Source organism: Pipistrellus hanaki (genome assembly GCF_964339955.1).
Source record: "Pipistrellus hanaki genome assembly, chromosome: 17".
In the NCBI taxonomy this organism is placed as follows: domain Eukaryota; kingdom Metazoa; phylum Chordata; class Mammalia; order Chiroptera; family Vespertilionidae; genus Pipistrellus; species Pipistrellus hanaki.
The window spans coordinates 18,450,793-18,464,037 of NC_140519.1; the positions used below are offsets into that span (position 1 = coordinate 18,450,793).

Genomic DNA, 13,245 nt, shown 5'->3' on the forward strand with positions numbered 1-13,245 from the left:
AGCCTGCGGACTGAAGGGTCCCAGGTTCGATTCTGGTCAAGGGCATCATGTACCTTGGTTGTGGGCACATCCCCGTAGGGGGTCTGCAAGAGGCAGCTGATTGATGATTCTCTCATTAATGTTTCTAACTCTCTATCCCTCTCCCTTCCTCTCTGTAAAAAATATATATTAAAAACAAACAGTAAAACCCTCTGAGTTGAGAATACTATCAGCCCCATTTTATAGGTGGAGAAAGCCACTCAGCAGAGCCTCGAGTCACATTATTGCCACAGGCAGAGCTAGGACCTGAGTCCATATCATTGACTCCAAAAGCCAAGCTCTCCACTACTCTGCAAGGGGGTCTCAAAAACACTCCCAGGTATAGGCAGGTAGAGGAAGTGAGGGACAGCCCTCGCTGGTTTGGTTCAGTGGGTAGAGCATCAGCCTGAAGGAAGTGAGGGAAGTCGGTGAGCTGTCACTGAGGTGAATTGGAGAGCATATGTCCAACTAAAGGCAGCTGCAGGTACTTGGCTCCAAAGCAATGTAGCCAAGCATATATGCTCACCTTGTGATAGCAGCTGGCAAGCAAGATATCTAGATTGTGAAATCATCTAATTTTAAAATTATTGCATTTTTCCCCCTTAAAATATCTATTAAAATAGATAAAAATAAAAAAATATATGGTAATACTAGCGAGGATATGGAACTGGAGCTCTCAGGCATTACTGGTGGGAATGCAAAAATAGTACAGCCACTTTGGAAAATAGTTTGACATTCTTACAAAGCTAAACGTTTACTGACCATATCTAGCAGTCCTACTCCTAGGTATTTTCTAAAGTGAAATGGACCTAAACCCACACAAGAAACCAGACTTACAGGCTACAGACTGTATCACCCTAAGACATTCTGGCAAAGGCAAGACCATAGAGACATAAAACAGATTAGTAGTTGCCAAGGCTAAGGGGTAAGCACAAGGGAATCTGATGGGGAGGAATACTGCAAATCTTTATTGTGGTGGTGGTTATATGACTTGTTTATCAAAACTTGTTCAACTATATAGTCAAAATAATGAATTTAACTATGTAAATTATATTTTAATAATGAGGGAAAGAGTGTAAAGATGAAGAAAAGCACCAACTATATAAAACCTTTTGTAATATAATATATATACATATATATAATTAAGCAATATATCATCTTCACCGCTGTGTGATTATTTTACATTATAAAAACAGTGAATTAAGATGGCGAGTAATTTGACATATTTAGAAAAAATACAAGTATAATTTCAAGACATACATCACATTCTATGAAGTAAAATTTATAGCACTCTAACGCCATGTACTTTCTGGGATCCCAGATAAGAACTTCAGAGAATGATATACTATGAAAATAGTATCTGGATTATTAATGAGTCCAGTTAAAGCAGGCCCTTTATTGAGATAATAGATTCAAAAGTGTTTTTGCAGATTATGAAGAACTCTACAAATAGTAAACAGAATAGTGTGGTAAAAAGCATAAGCATCAGGGTCAATCTACTTGGCTTAAATCCTGCCTGTGCCACTCACTAGCTGTGTGACCTTGGACAAATTACTTAATCCCTCTGAGCTTTATGTTCTCAACTGTAAAATGTAAAATTCTCAAAGCATTTTCGTAAAGACCAAATGGAAAATATAGTACTTTTAAAAATATATACTTTTATTGATTTCAAAGAGGAGAAGGGAGAGGGAGAGAGAAATAGAAACATCAATGATAGAGAATCATTGATTGGCTGCCTGCTGCACACCCCCAACAGGGGATCGAGCCTGCAACCTGGAATCAAACCCGGGACCTTTAGTCCACAGGCCAATGCTCTATCCACTGAGCCAAACCAGCTAGGGCAATATAGTACTTTTTGTAAAACGCAGCACATATAAAGTTTTAAATAAGATTTACCAATTTATGTAATGTTGAAAATTTGAACACTTTTATCTTTTAAATGTTTTTTTCCTCTTCCCCATCTAGTTTTAATTTAACTGCAAACTGGTTTCTTGCAGGAATTGGGCTAATTTAGAGTCATCAGAGGATTCAGAGAACCTACTTAGAGTGGCAGCAGATAAGAAAAGGGGGTGGCTGGCAGTCATTGTACTTTTTACTTCAGTCCTTTCTTTGGTCCAGCCGTTGTTAGCCGCCATGGTGCCCTGCCCCCTCCATGCCACCTCATAGGGTGGGTTAGGGTGAGGATTGGAGATGCCAAGGGTGCAAATTTTTTGGTCCCAGGCACCTAATTAGCCTCACCCTAAGCTTGTCCCACCTCCCCTCCAATGTTCCATTTTCACACCTCTCCCAACTCAAAGTTTCCTGTTCTTCCCTGCCCTGGCAATGAATCTTTGTTTCTGCATTCTTGAAATTCTGAAAAGATTTACATAGTTTGGTGACTAACCATTAGCCTTTACTGCTGCTGTTGTTTCCTAGATTCTATGTTTGCTACCTGTTTTGAATAACTTTCATTTTTGAAATAATTTAACATTAGGTTTTCCCCCCTTCTATTAACAGGAATCTCTCTGAAGGAATCTGAAATGTTTTGACAAAAAGTGATGAACATGAACCTACTTTCACCGTCTATATAATCCAAAAGTAAAAAAATTTTGTTTGTAAAAAAACACATCAATTCAATCTTAAGAGGCCTGCAACGTTTTGGTGTTTGGTGTTTGGTGTGTGTGTGTGTGTGTGTGTGTGTGTGTGTGTGTGTTTGGGTGGGGTGTTTCACCTTTATAGAACTAGGTAACATCAATTTTTGTGGTTGTATCTTTATGATATATTATTATATGAGAAAAACCTTTAAGTTCTAGTCCAATTTGCTTCTTTATTGAATCTGAAGCATTGCTTTCCAGTTGTTTTATTCCTCATTACATATCACTTACTGGCAAAATAAAGATGTGCTTTCTCACTGGTAAGAATCCTTTTTTTTGAACCAATGGTGTCTTGGCGTGCTTCTGTCTAAAGTACATCTAACTACAGTTACTGAACGACATAGAGGCCTGAGGATTATTCTGATTCACGAATATAACCCAAGTGTGGAACGATACATTCAAATGCCACTGTTACTGTGTAGTATTTGGTACTTCCAATGTGAAAATGTGTTGTAAAGTATGAAACTGTGTCGCGTATACAAGAGCAGAATCATGGATGGCATCATGAATTTGTTATTCCGTCTTGACCCCCCAAAAAGATTTTATTTTTTCAAAAAAGATTTTCAATGTCCTGCTCTTCGAATTGTATAGGCACCGTTTCAAGGATGTTCTACTGATTAGTTGCTAGAAAACGTGCGTCCACTCAGACTCCGGGTGGGGAGCGGAGCGCCGGGGCAGGGCCGCCGTGCCGCACGCTCCCCGCGGGTCCCCGCGCGCCGGGCGCCTGGCGAGCTCCCCGCGGGGGGCGCGGCCGGGACTCCTGCACTTGACGTCCGACTAGGACAAGCGGCGCCCCCGGGGGCACCGGGTGGCCGCGAAGGGTCTCCACCCAGGGGAGAAGCGACCGCCACCCCAGGGCCGGGGCAGGTGTGGGGGGATCTCCTGAAGTCGCCCCGACTGCGGGGCGTTCGGGAGCGAGTGCGGTTCACGGCGGCGCGGCTCGCAAACGCGTCCCGGAGCGCGGAGGTGCGGCTCGGGCTCTCGGTCCTCGGGACCACGGGAAACATTTACCTGGTGGGAAAGAAACACTGACTGCCTCACGGAAAAGTGAAGGTCCGCCCCAAGAAACGCCAGAGCTCCTGCAAGGCGCCCAGACGCCCACCGGTGACCCGCGAAGCCGCGCTGAGGCTCCGGAGCCCGGACTCCGGCCGCCCGGCCTCCCACTCCGCAGGCGCGGAACGCGGAGCGCCCCGAGGGCCCGGACGGCAGGAAGCCCCGCCCTGACCACGCCCCCATCTAGCCCCGCCCCTGGCCCCGCCCCGCCGGCGGCTTGATTAATGGCTCTCCCGCGGCGAAGGAAGTGGCTCTGCCCCGACGCAGCCCCTCCTGGACGGCCCCCCTCAGGTGGGCGCGCGCCTTGGCGGGTCGCGCTGTCGTGGGTGGACTCCGGCTCGGCCAGCCCGCACGCCCGGCCTCCGGACGCCCGCCTGGGAGGCGCTCCCACCCGGTGGGAGCGGGAAGCGGCCGTCGACTCGGGCTGGGCGGGGATGGAGTGAGGAGCGCGGCCCTGGCCACGCTGACCCGGCTCCACGCCCTGCGCAAAGCGCCGCACGGCCGCTCCCGGAAAGGTGAGGCCCCGGTCCGACCCCCGCCGCTGGCTTCACCTCGTACTTCGGCACCCGCTACCCGGAGGATAGCCGATGCCGAAGTCCGAGGGGAAGCCCGGGGCCCCGCACCCCTCCTGCAGAAATGACCTGGGCTCCCGCCGTCGCCCCCGGGTCCCGGGCACCGGGACCTACTGGCACGGGGGCGGCGGCCGTGCGTAGCGTTCTCCGCGAAAGCGATCGGCACTATCTTTCCTGCGGGGCGGGCAGGTAACGTTCCTGAAGCGCGGACAAGTGCTGAACCCGAGCTTCCTTCCCCGACAGAGCAGTAGTTTCGCTTAAATTGTACGAGAAAAGTCAAGCGCGCCCCGCGCCCCGCGCCCCGCGCCCCGCGCCCCGCGCCCCGCGCCCCGCGCCCCGCGCCCCGCGCCCCGCGCCCCGCGCCCCGCGCCCCGCGCCCGCGCCCCGCATCGGCCTCCTAGGGAGCCAGGAGCACTCAGGCCCCCGTCTTCCCAGACGCGGGGACAAACGCGCTGCAACCCAAGCATCCTCCCCTCTAAGCCCGTCCGGGGACTTCGGGGGGCCGGGCGGGCGCGCGCGCAGGAATAGCGAGCGGGCTGCTCCCCCCGGGGGTAGCCCCACCGGGGCCCCCGCCGCTCACGGCGCCCCGGGTCCTTTGCAGGGCACGCGACCCGGGACGGCGCCATGGACCGCTGCGGCCCCGCGGGCAGCCCCCTGATCTCCGGCCACGAGCCCGCGCCCCCTGCCGCCTCCTCCACCCGAGACTCTAGCCCCGGGCTGCCCGGGCCGGGGCCGGCGGGCGCGGGCGGCGGCGGCGGGCGGCCGGGGGGCGGCGGGCGGCCGGCGGCGGCGAACGCGGCGCGGGAGCGCAGCCGGGTGCAGACCCTGCGGCACGCCTTCCTGGAGCTGCAGCGCACGCTGCCGTCCGTGCCGCCCGACACCAAGCTGTCCAAGCTGGACGTGCTGCTGCTGGCCACCACCTACATCGCTCACCTCACCCGCAGCCTGCAGGGCGACGCCGAGGCGCCGGCGGACCCCGGGCTGGGCGCCCTGCGTGGCGACGGCTACCTGCACCCCGTCAAGGTAGGAGGGCCAGGGCACACCGGTGGGCAGCGGGGCGCCCGGTCTGCCAGCACCTGGGCAGATGCCTCCGAGCCCGCACCCAAAGAGGGTAACAGATCGGCCGAGGGAACTTGGCCCTCGAGGTCCCCGCTGCTTAACTGTTCGCAGGTTTAAACCCGGAGGTTGCTGGGCAGGGAGTCTCACGCTCCTTAGAGGATGCCCCTTCCCGGTGAAAGGTTTCTCCGGGTGCCTGATGAGATGCTTGGTTGCACGTCCTGGTAATTTTTACAATCAGAGTTATATTTATGACCCTTTTTTTTGTTTTAAGTGTTTTAATTTACATAATTACATTTCCATTGTCGTTTTACCAGCTGTTTGAAAAGTTTCATGAAATATTTATGAACTATGGGGTAATGGAGTTATCTGTCCTTTAGTAATCCTAGGAAACCAGTGTGGAAAATTTTTTGTAAAATTGGTAAGAACAAAATACGACCGTTTTGCATCGCCACAAAGTATATTTCAGTACGTTTTAATAAAGGTTAACGGATCATGGACTAGGCAGCCACCAAGAGTGTTAGAAAAACTAAAATGTGTTTATGTAATCTGTATAATAAATTGGTATATTCATTGAATGTTCTTATTAATATTATATTCAAATTCTGTAATGTAAAAAGGTAGATAGGAGAATCCGTTTTGTATATATATTTTTTTACATTACATATAGGTAGATTGCAAAGTATTTAGACTCTGAATTGTTATTTTCTCCTAGACTTGATTTTTTTTAAATTCATCTGGTTTCTGTTCAAAATATGAAATCTTCCTTATATTTCCTAAACCTAAACCTTCAAATTTTTGGTTCTACCATTCTGAAATATTTGGACACACACACAGTTATGAGTTAGTCTTAAGTATATCAGTGTTCAATAAGTTATTGAATAATAATTATTGAAATGTGTTTAAAAAAAAAAGAAATGTGTTTAAAAAGTACACCCTCTAATACTAATTGAACTTTAAATGCTGTGGTGAGCTATAACAAAATTTACTTTGCAAATACCTGGTATAATAAGCATGATTATAGGTTAACACTATTTTAAATATTAAATATAAAAATTTAAATATCATTTATTTATAATTGTAAATTTTCCCATTCCATTCATTTGTTATATACAGTGTAGAGCAAAAATAGGTTCACAGTTGATCAAATGGAAAATAATACAATAATTAATAAATATAAGAATAAACTGTTAGGCATACTCACAACTGTAAGCATACTTTTGCCCCACCTTGTTTAACATTCTCAGCTGAAAAGTCATTTCTCTTTTTTTCCTTCTAAATAATAATATTTCTTCCATGCATTATATATGTTATAATATATATCTTATGAAATAACACAGAAAAACCCATATGATGGTGTGTCCAGGGGTGTTACAAGGCAGTCTGCAACCTCCCTCCCTCCTAAGACCAATCCCAGGTGCCCCCACCTCAGGCCCAAAATAGGATCCCAGAGTAAAGGCATGTAAGGAGTGAGGCAGAGGGGAAATACCTCGATAGCCATAGCAAAGAATAATAGGTAGAGTTGTCCAGAGGTGGGAAGGGCAGGAGGAAGTGGTCACACAGCCACCATCACCTACACCATCCTCCTTAGCCACCGGATTCCTTCCCTAAATCGGTCGTGTCTGAAGACATTTCTTATTAAGGGGTTTGTACTATGGTGTGCATTAAATTGCTTTCAAATATATATTAATAATAGATTGTTTTACTTGACATTTTAAATTTTAAGTAGGCTTTACTTCAAAAAGCATCTGTTAAATGCCTCTTTGTAAGAGGTGTAATTCAAGTTGTTTTTCACTCTAGTTTCTTGCAGTGCTTTTTTGAATAACATTAGAACCATAATTTTCAGGTAACAATAAGCTTAACAAGAGGTGGTGTGTGTTTTTTTTTTGTTTGTTTTTTGCACTTGGTTCATGTACCAAATGTTTTTGTAGTACTCTAACTCTTTAGGAAAAACTAAATCTCATTTGTCCTCTGAATTATTTTGATTTTAAAGGACAACGCTAGGGATAATAAAACAAGGTCAAAGATTATCTCTTAATGAAATTGTTGATGGTTGAACAAGTGACTAACTAGTTAGTCTGTTTTAAAATCATTTACTGAATTCGTACTATGTACCGAGCACTGTGTTAGCAGAGTGAATACAGTTAAGGGTGAGCTCAATCCCTGCCCTGAATGAACCCAGAGACAAAGATGTAAGGGAGAATGTTGTATGTGTCTAAGAGAGCCATAATCATATGCTGTGGAGACTCAGAGGAAAGAGATTTTATATTCATAATTGGAACCATAACACATTATTTTACAGGCACTACCAAAAATGTTTAACTATTAAATCTATCTTTGGTTAATCTAATGCAAATAAAAATCATCTGTTTAATGCACTTTTTGATTAACTCAAAGTATTTTAACCCTTAGTATTTCAAGGACCTTAGAACTAAACTGATTATATGACACCACCCTCCCAAAAAGGACAGGTCCATTCTGAGAGCGCTACTTATGGAATAGGGTTTTCCATTACCATGCCTATTTGGTAATACATTATATTGTTTGACAGGTTGTTCATTTTAAAGGTGAATTTAGAAAAAGTCACAAATTAGAATACAATGTGATGATTACTAAAAGATTCAAGCTGTGTGATGCCAATATATCCAGACATTTAATCTGAATGTTCTGTCTCATTCTAATATTTATAACTTCCAGATATTGCTTTTAGCTAAAATGTTTAGATAGTTGAATTAGTCACCTTTCACTGTGGTTCTTTAACAAGTGCAGACAGATAGTACTTACCATGTATAAAATTTTTTTAAAAATATGGAACATTTCATGAATTTGGAGCCATGCTAATCTTCTCTGTATCATTCTACAATAATTTTAGTATATGTACTACAGAAGAGAGCACCTACCATGTATAACTTTTAAAAATATCTTTAAAGCCAAGGAACTTATTTTAGGCTTAGTTTGCAATTAAAACATTGTGGGTAAATTTTCCTACAGTTATTATATTCATTATCCATGATTTCTTGCCCACATGCACAATACTGTTTTATATAGTTATAATCAAAGTCTGGATATATTTTTATTGTTAGCATTAACAAATATTTTTTCATGTTATCCCTTAGACCTCATAATTACAATTGTTACTAGCTATAGCTATGTAAGATTGCATTTGCATTGAAGTATTTGGAATTATTACTTTTATTGTTACAGATTATAACTGCCATAAATACTAACTTTTAGATTCTTGCTTAAATATTCTTTTTCAGAAATGGCCCATGCGATCAAGATTATACATTGGTGCTACTGGTCAGTTTCTGAAGCATTCTGTCTCTGGAGAAAAAGCAAATCATGGCAATATTCCAACAGACTCACAGCCTTAGGCTGTCCCCTGATGGGTGCTGAAAGAAAGTGGTGTCCATTGTTTTTTAAATACTATGAAATAATTCTATATTTATTACGTCAGACACAACAAACATCATTTCTGAAAGTTTACATATGAATCTGCAGTTTTCAGATTTATCTATCTAATCTAAATAAATATGAAATGAAATAGTCTTGAATAAAACACAGCTTATCTATCCTGAGAGGTAGTCACTACTATATAATGCAGGAGAAAAGAAACTATTGGAAAAAAGAAACACACAAATGCAAAAAAACTGTGTATATATATATATCCATAGAATGCATACACTCTGTAGTGTATTTATTATAAACTGAAAAGCTGGTATCTATTAATAGTGTTTCTAGTTTTAAAAAAAAAAAAAGCTGTCCTTGTAATATACCAGTATTTCATTTTTGTAAAAACCAGTCCATGCTTAAAGTTGGTCTAAGAGGCCATTTCAGTTGGAAGGTGAGAAAATAAACTGAAATGTATTCAGTTTCAGCTGATTATGTGTGAAAAGACTGCTGAGGTAATATAATGATGCAGTAATTTCTATATCTAGTTATTGTTCCCTCTTAGAAAACTTGTTTGGAATATTAGAAAAGTGTTTGCTTCATAGGACAGGGCTTGCCCCTCCATCCTAGATGATTACTAAGTATCTAATTATATTTCCAAACTATAGGTGGTCTTGGAAATCCCTGCAGCCAGATGGGTGTCACTGGGCAGCAGGGCTCCTCCCCCTCTTCCCGGTCACTCCATAGCCACCCTGCTCTCTCTCGGGTCCTGAACTAGCTGAGTAGGTCTGGCTGCAGCCACCCTACAGAGTGAGCCTAAGGACCCTCAGTCACAGCTTTGGCCGGGCTCCTTCTCCCCTTGTCAGCGTGGGGTCACAGTCTGCCTGTTTGGCCATTATGAAACGGGAGACGTCCTGTCTGGTTTGGGAGTTCTGGCATTGATGTGTGCCTCGAGGGGTCTAAGGACCACCCTGAGATACCTCAGGCCAGAGCAGGCCTTCCTGAGCCTCCCCAATGAGCACACACAGCCTGGGAGACCCTCTGCGCCGGCCGGGCCTCTCCTACCGCATTGCACACGAGGTGCCATGAGGTGGAGGTAATGGTCAGGGAACATACTGAATCTTTAAACACCTGGGGGGAAAATCTCCACTCTCTTTCGTCATGGTTTTTGCTGACTTAGATTTCCTTTTTCTTTCCCTTGTTTTTTACTCAGTCTTCTATTATTCCACGTTCCAAATGTAAAGTTCATTTATTTCTCAGTGACCCTGTTTTCAAGTTGCTGAATTTGATCCAAGATTAGCAAACAGAAAGGCATATTAAGGGGCGTGGCTGAATTAATACTGCAGTTGAACCACCAGTTTATTTTCTCCTCAGTTTTCTTTAAGCTTTTGGAAATGAAGTAAAGGACTATTTAAGGCAAAAATTACCATTTAGTTCACTCAGCCAAACATCAGCATGTTTTGGCTCATAGTTGATAGTTTGTAACTTTCATTATTTTACTGTGAATATCACCTTGTAATGTGATGGAAGTATGTCTTTAAAAGAAAATGTATTAATCAAAACTCTGTACATATTAATATTTAGCAAAATGTTTGTATATTTAAACACTTGTGAATATATTTACTCATGTAACATTGAAATAGATAAAAAGTAAAATGAGTTATGGATTCAGCCATTCACTATTAAAAAAAGTGCTAAGAATAATCTTTTAAGGAATAAAATCAAAACTTCTTTAAAGTTTCCTGAAAATGATCTATAAACACTACATTTGTTAGGAGGAATTTCAGAAAAATGGCTCTCTTGCTAATCTATTTGGCAACAGTGTTTAAAGCATTTAATTGGGGGAAATTATGACTTTTGTTGATTATCAGACTTTTCTAAATCATTATTAAAGAGTTACTTTGCCTTTTATAGTATTACTTTTTATTTCTTGTCAGGTTATAAATGTTTTAATGCCAAAGAAGTATATTTCTGTCATGGGTTTTTATAACTTCTTGTAAACTGTTAAATATGCTAACGGGTTTTGGTAAGTTGGAAAATACCAGAGAAATTGCATGTTTTCACCCAAAAGTTCACCGGAGTATGCTGTTTTCATTAATGGTGCATGGTCAGGATAAAGGATATTACTAAAATAAAGCACTAATTGAAAATTAATTTAGTCTGTTAAATTTGCATCTGTCTCTGTGCCTAGTTAACAAATGATGAAGGTACATTTGAAAATCTTTCTAGTGGATATCTACTTGGCTTTAGCTTTAAAAAAAAATAAATATATATATATATTTTTTTTTTTTTTGATTTTTTTTTTCAAAGAGGAAGAGAGAGGGATAGAGAGCTAAAAACATTGATGAGAGAGAAACATGGATCAGCTGCCTCTTGCCCACCCCTACTGGGGATGTGTCCGCAACCAAGGTACATGCCCTTAACCAAAATTGAACCCCTGGACCTTTCAGTCCGCAGGCCGACGCTCTATCCACTGAGCCAAACCAGTTTAGGCTCATTATATTTTTTTTAATGAAGTATATATTCAGACTGGAGGGGGGTATATTTGGATCACAACATTCTATTGGGTCGGCAACTAAGTAATTGCGGATTTTTAAAAGAAAATCAAAGACAATTTTTTCATGGAACTAAATAACTTTATTCTGTAATGTATTGCCCATTTTGATCAATGACCTTTTGCCATCTTTCAGGCAGCATCATAATCCCACGTTCAAAAAACTTCTGGTTTTTATTAGCAAAAAACTGAATCAGGTACGATTTGACATCATCATCATTATTGAAATTTTTACCATTCAAGGAGTTTTGTAAAGATCGAAACAAAAAGTAATCAGATGGTGCAAGGTCAGGACTATATGGTGGATGTGGCAAAACATCCCAACCAAGCTCCATTAATTTTTGCCGAGTGACCAAAAATGTGTGTGGCCTTGCATTGTCATGATGGAATACAACACCTTTTCGATTTGTCAATTCGGGCCGCTTTTCTTCAACTGCATTGTTTAATTTCATTAGTTGTTCAATGTAGACATCAGAATTGATCGTTCGGTTGGGTGGTAAGAGTTCAAAGTAGACAATTCCTTTGTAATCCCACCAAACTGATAACAAAACCTTCTTTTGATGAATATCAGCTTTTGATGTTGTTTGAGTTGGTTCACCTGGCCTGCTCCACGATCTTTTCCGCTTGATATTGTTGTAAACAACCCATTTTTCATCGCCAGTTATCAGTCATTTTAAAAGTGGATCATTTTCATTACGTTTCTTTAGCAAATCGCAGCTGCTAATGCGTTGCGTTAACTGTGATTCTTTCAGTTCGTGAGGAACCCATGTATCGAGTTTTTGAACATAGCCAAATTGTTTTAAGTGATTTTCAATGCATGTATGTGATACATGAAGCTTCTCTGCAATCTCACGTGTTGTACTGTGACAGTCCGAATTGATTATTGCTTTGATTAGGGCGTCATCAACTTCAACTGGACTACCAGAGCGTTTTTCATCTTTGAGTGAAAAATCACCAGAACGAAATTTGGCAAACCAATTTTGACACTGCCGTTCTTTTAAGGCTTCGTCACCATAAACAGCACATAACTTTTTATGAGCTTGTGATGCGTTTTTCCCTTTGAGGAAATAAAAAAGCAAAATATGACGAAAATGTTCCTTTTGATTTTCCATTTTTCAACGAATGCCAAACGAAAACTACAAAACAGATCAAAAAACTTTTTTTACTGATTAACAGCTGAATAGCCAACTATCAAATAACAAAATGTGTTTTACATTTGTACTACGTCTGCAAACCTAAAAATTCAACTGAAGCCATATATGTGTGAAACCCGCAATTACTTAGCTGCCGACCCAATATAATCTGTAAGGTAAATTTCTGTCAGTTCACTCAGGTCTCTCAGTGATATGAGATAATTTAAATTCCTTTATAATGATAATTTTGGGAGAGAAGGAAATGCCCTTTTAGAGGCATGAATTCCAACAGACCTTAAAATATTTTTATTTCTTTTTCTGATTATAAAAACAATGCAATTTATTGTATACCAATTATACATCAATAAGCTATCTTAAAAGGATATATATATGTGTATATATATATCCTTTTAAAAGTAAATAATAAAAAGGAATGAAGTGGAAAATAAAAGTCCTACAGTGGAAGTGGGTGTTTGGGGTAAAATTGGGGATATCTGTTCACGTTACTTGGTAATAAAAAGAGTAGTTCTGCGATATCTATAGTTTCCCAAATTATTTACAGTTAGCAGTATACTATCGGTGTCTTTCTCCATGGTACACACTAGGGAAATATTACACAATTGTGTATTTCAAATAATGTGTACTTTTATTACATACTGGTAGATGGTGGTCTTATACATGACTGTTTCATTGAAAAAAAAATTAATGCCCCTTTAAATCCTATAGATTTGCTTCCTGTGAACTTGGAGTACAGCCCAGATGGTACTGCAGCACATTTGGGAATAAGGGACATTAAAGTATTCTTGCTTAACTACATAAACCTGGGAAGGGCTTCC

The 13,245-nt window shown here is 42.0% G+C and overlaps 2 protein-coding genes and 1 long non-coding RNA gene across 4 annotated transcripts in view; 2 read left to right on the forward strand and 1 right to left on the reverse strand.

The window, feature by feature from the left end:
• The window catches only part of PPP1R42 (protein phosphatase 1 regulatory subunit 42), a 36,866-nt gene extending 33,959 nt beyond the window's left edge, over positions 1-2,907 (forward strand). Inside the window, exon 9 of the mRNA XM_084864402.1 lies at positions 2,515-2,907. Coding sequence (XP_084720528.1) covers positions 2,515-2,536 — 22 coding nt within the window. The 3' untranslated portion in view covers positions 2,537-2,907. The remainder of the gene's footprint in view (positions 1-2,514) is intronic.
• LOC311611880 overlaps positions 1-13,245 on the reverse strand; it is a 90,438-nt gene that overhangs the window by 69,398 nt on the left and 7,795 nt on the right. Inside the window, exon 1 of one of the 2 annotated variants that reach the window (XR_014793172.1) lies at positions 3,663-3,851. The exons of the other annotated variant lie outside the window; for it this stretch is intronic. This is a non-coding gene — a long non-coding RNA (uncharacterized lncRNA). Of the gene's footprint in view, positions 1-3,662; positions 3,852-13,245 lie in introns of those variants that run through there. 2 annotated transcript variants of the gene reach the window in all.
• Positions 4,072-10,862, forward strand: TCF24 (transcription factor 24). The gene is made up of 3 exons (XM_084865116.1): positions 4,072-4,219; positions 4,878-5,299; positions 8,593-10,862. The coding sequence occupies exons 2-3, from the start codon at positions 4,901-4,903 to the stop codon at positions 8,704-8,706; spliced, it is 513 nt and encodes a 170-aa protein (XP_084721242.1). The 5' UTR covers positions 4,072-4,219; positions 4,878-4,900; the 3' UTR covers positions 8,707-10,862.

What these genes read in the sequence shown, in the direction of transcription:
- TCF24 (XM_084865116.1), top strand. Translation starts at nt 4,901, where the DNA reads ATGGACCGCTGCGGCCCCGCGGGCAGCCCCCTGATCTCCGGCCACGAG. An exon ending in GCTACCTGCACCCCGTCAAG is followed by an intron (nt 5,300 to 8,592) that starts GTAGGAGGGCCA and finishes ATTCTTTTTCAG; the next exon opens with AAATGGCCCATGCGATCAAG.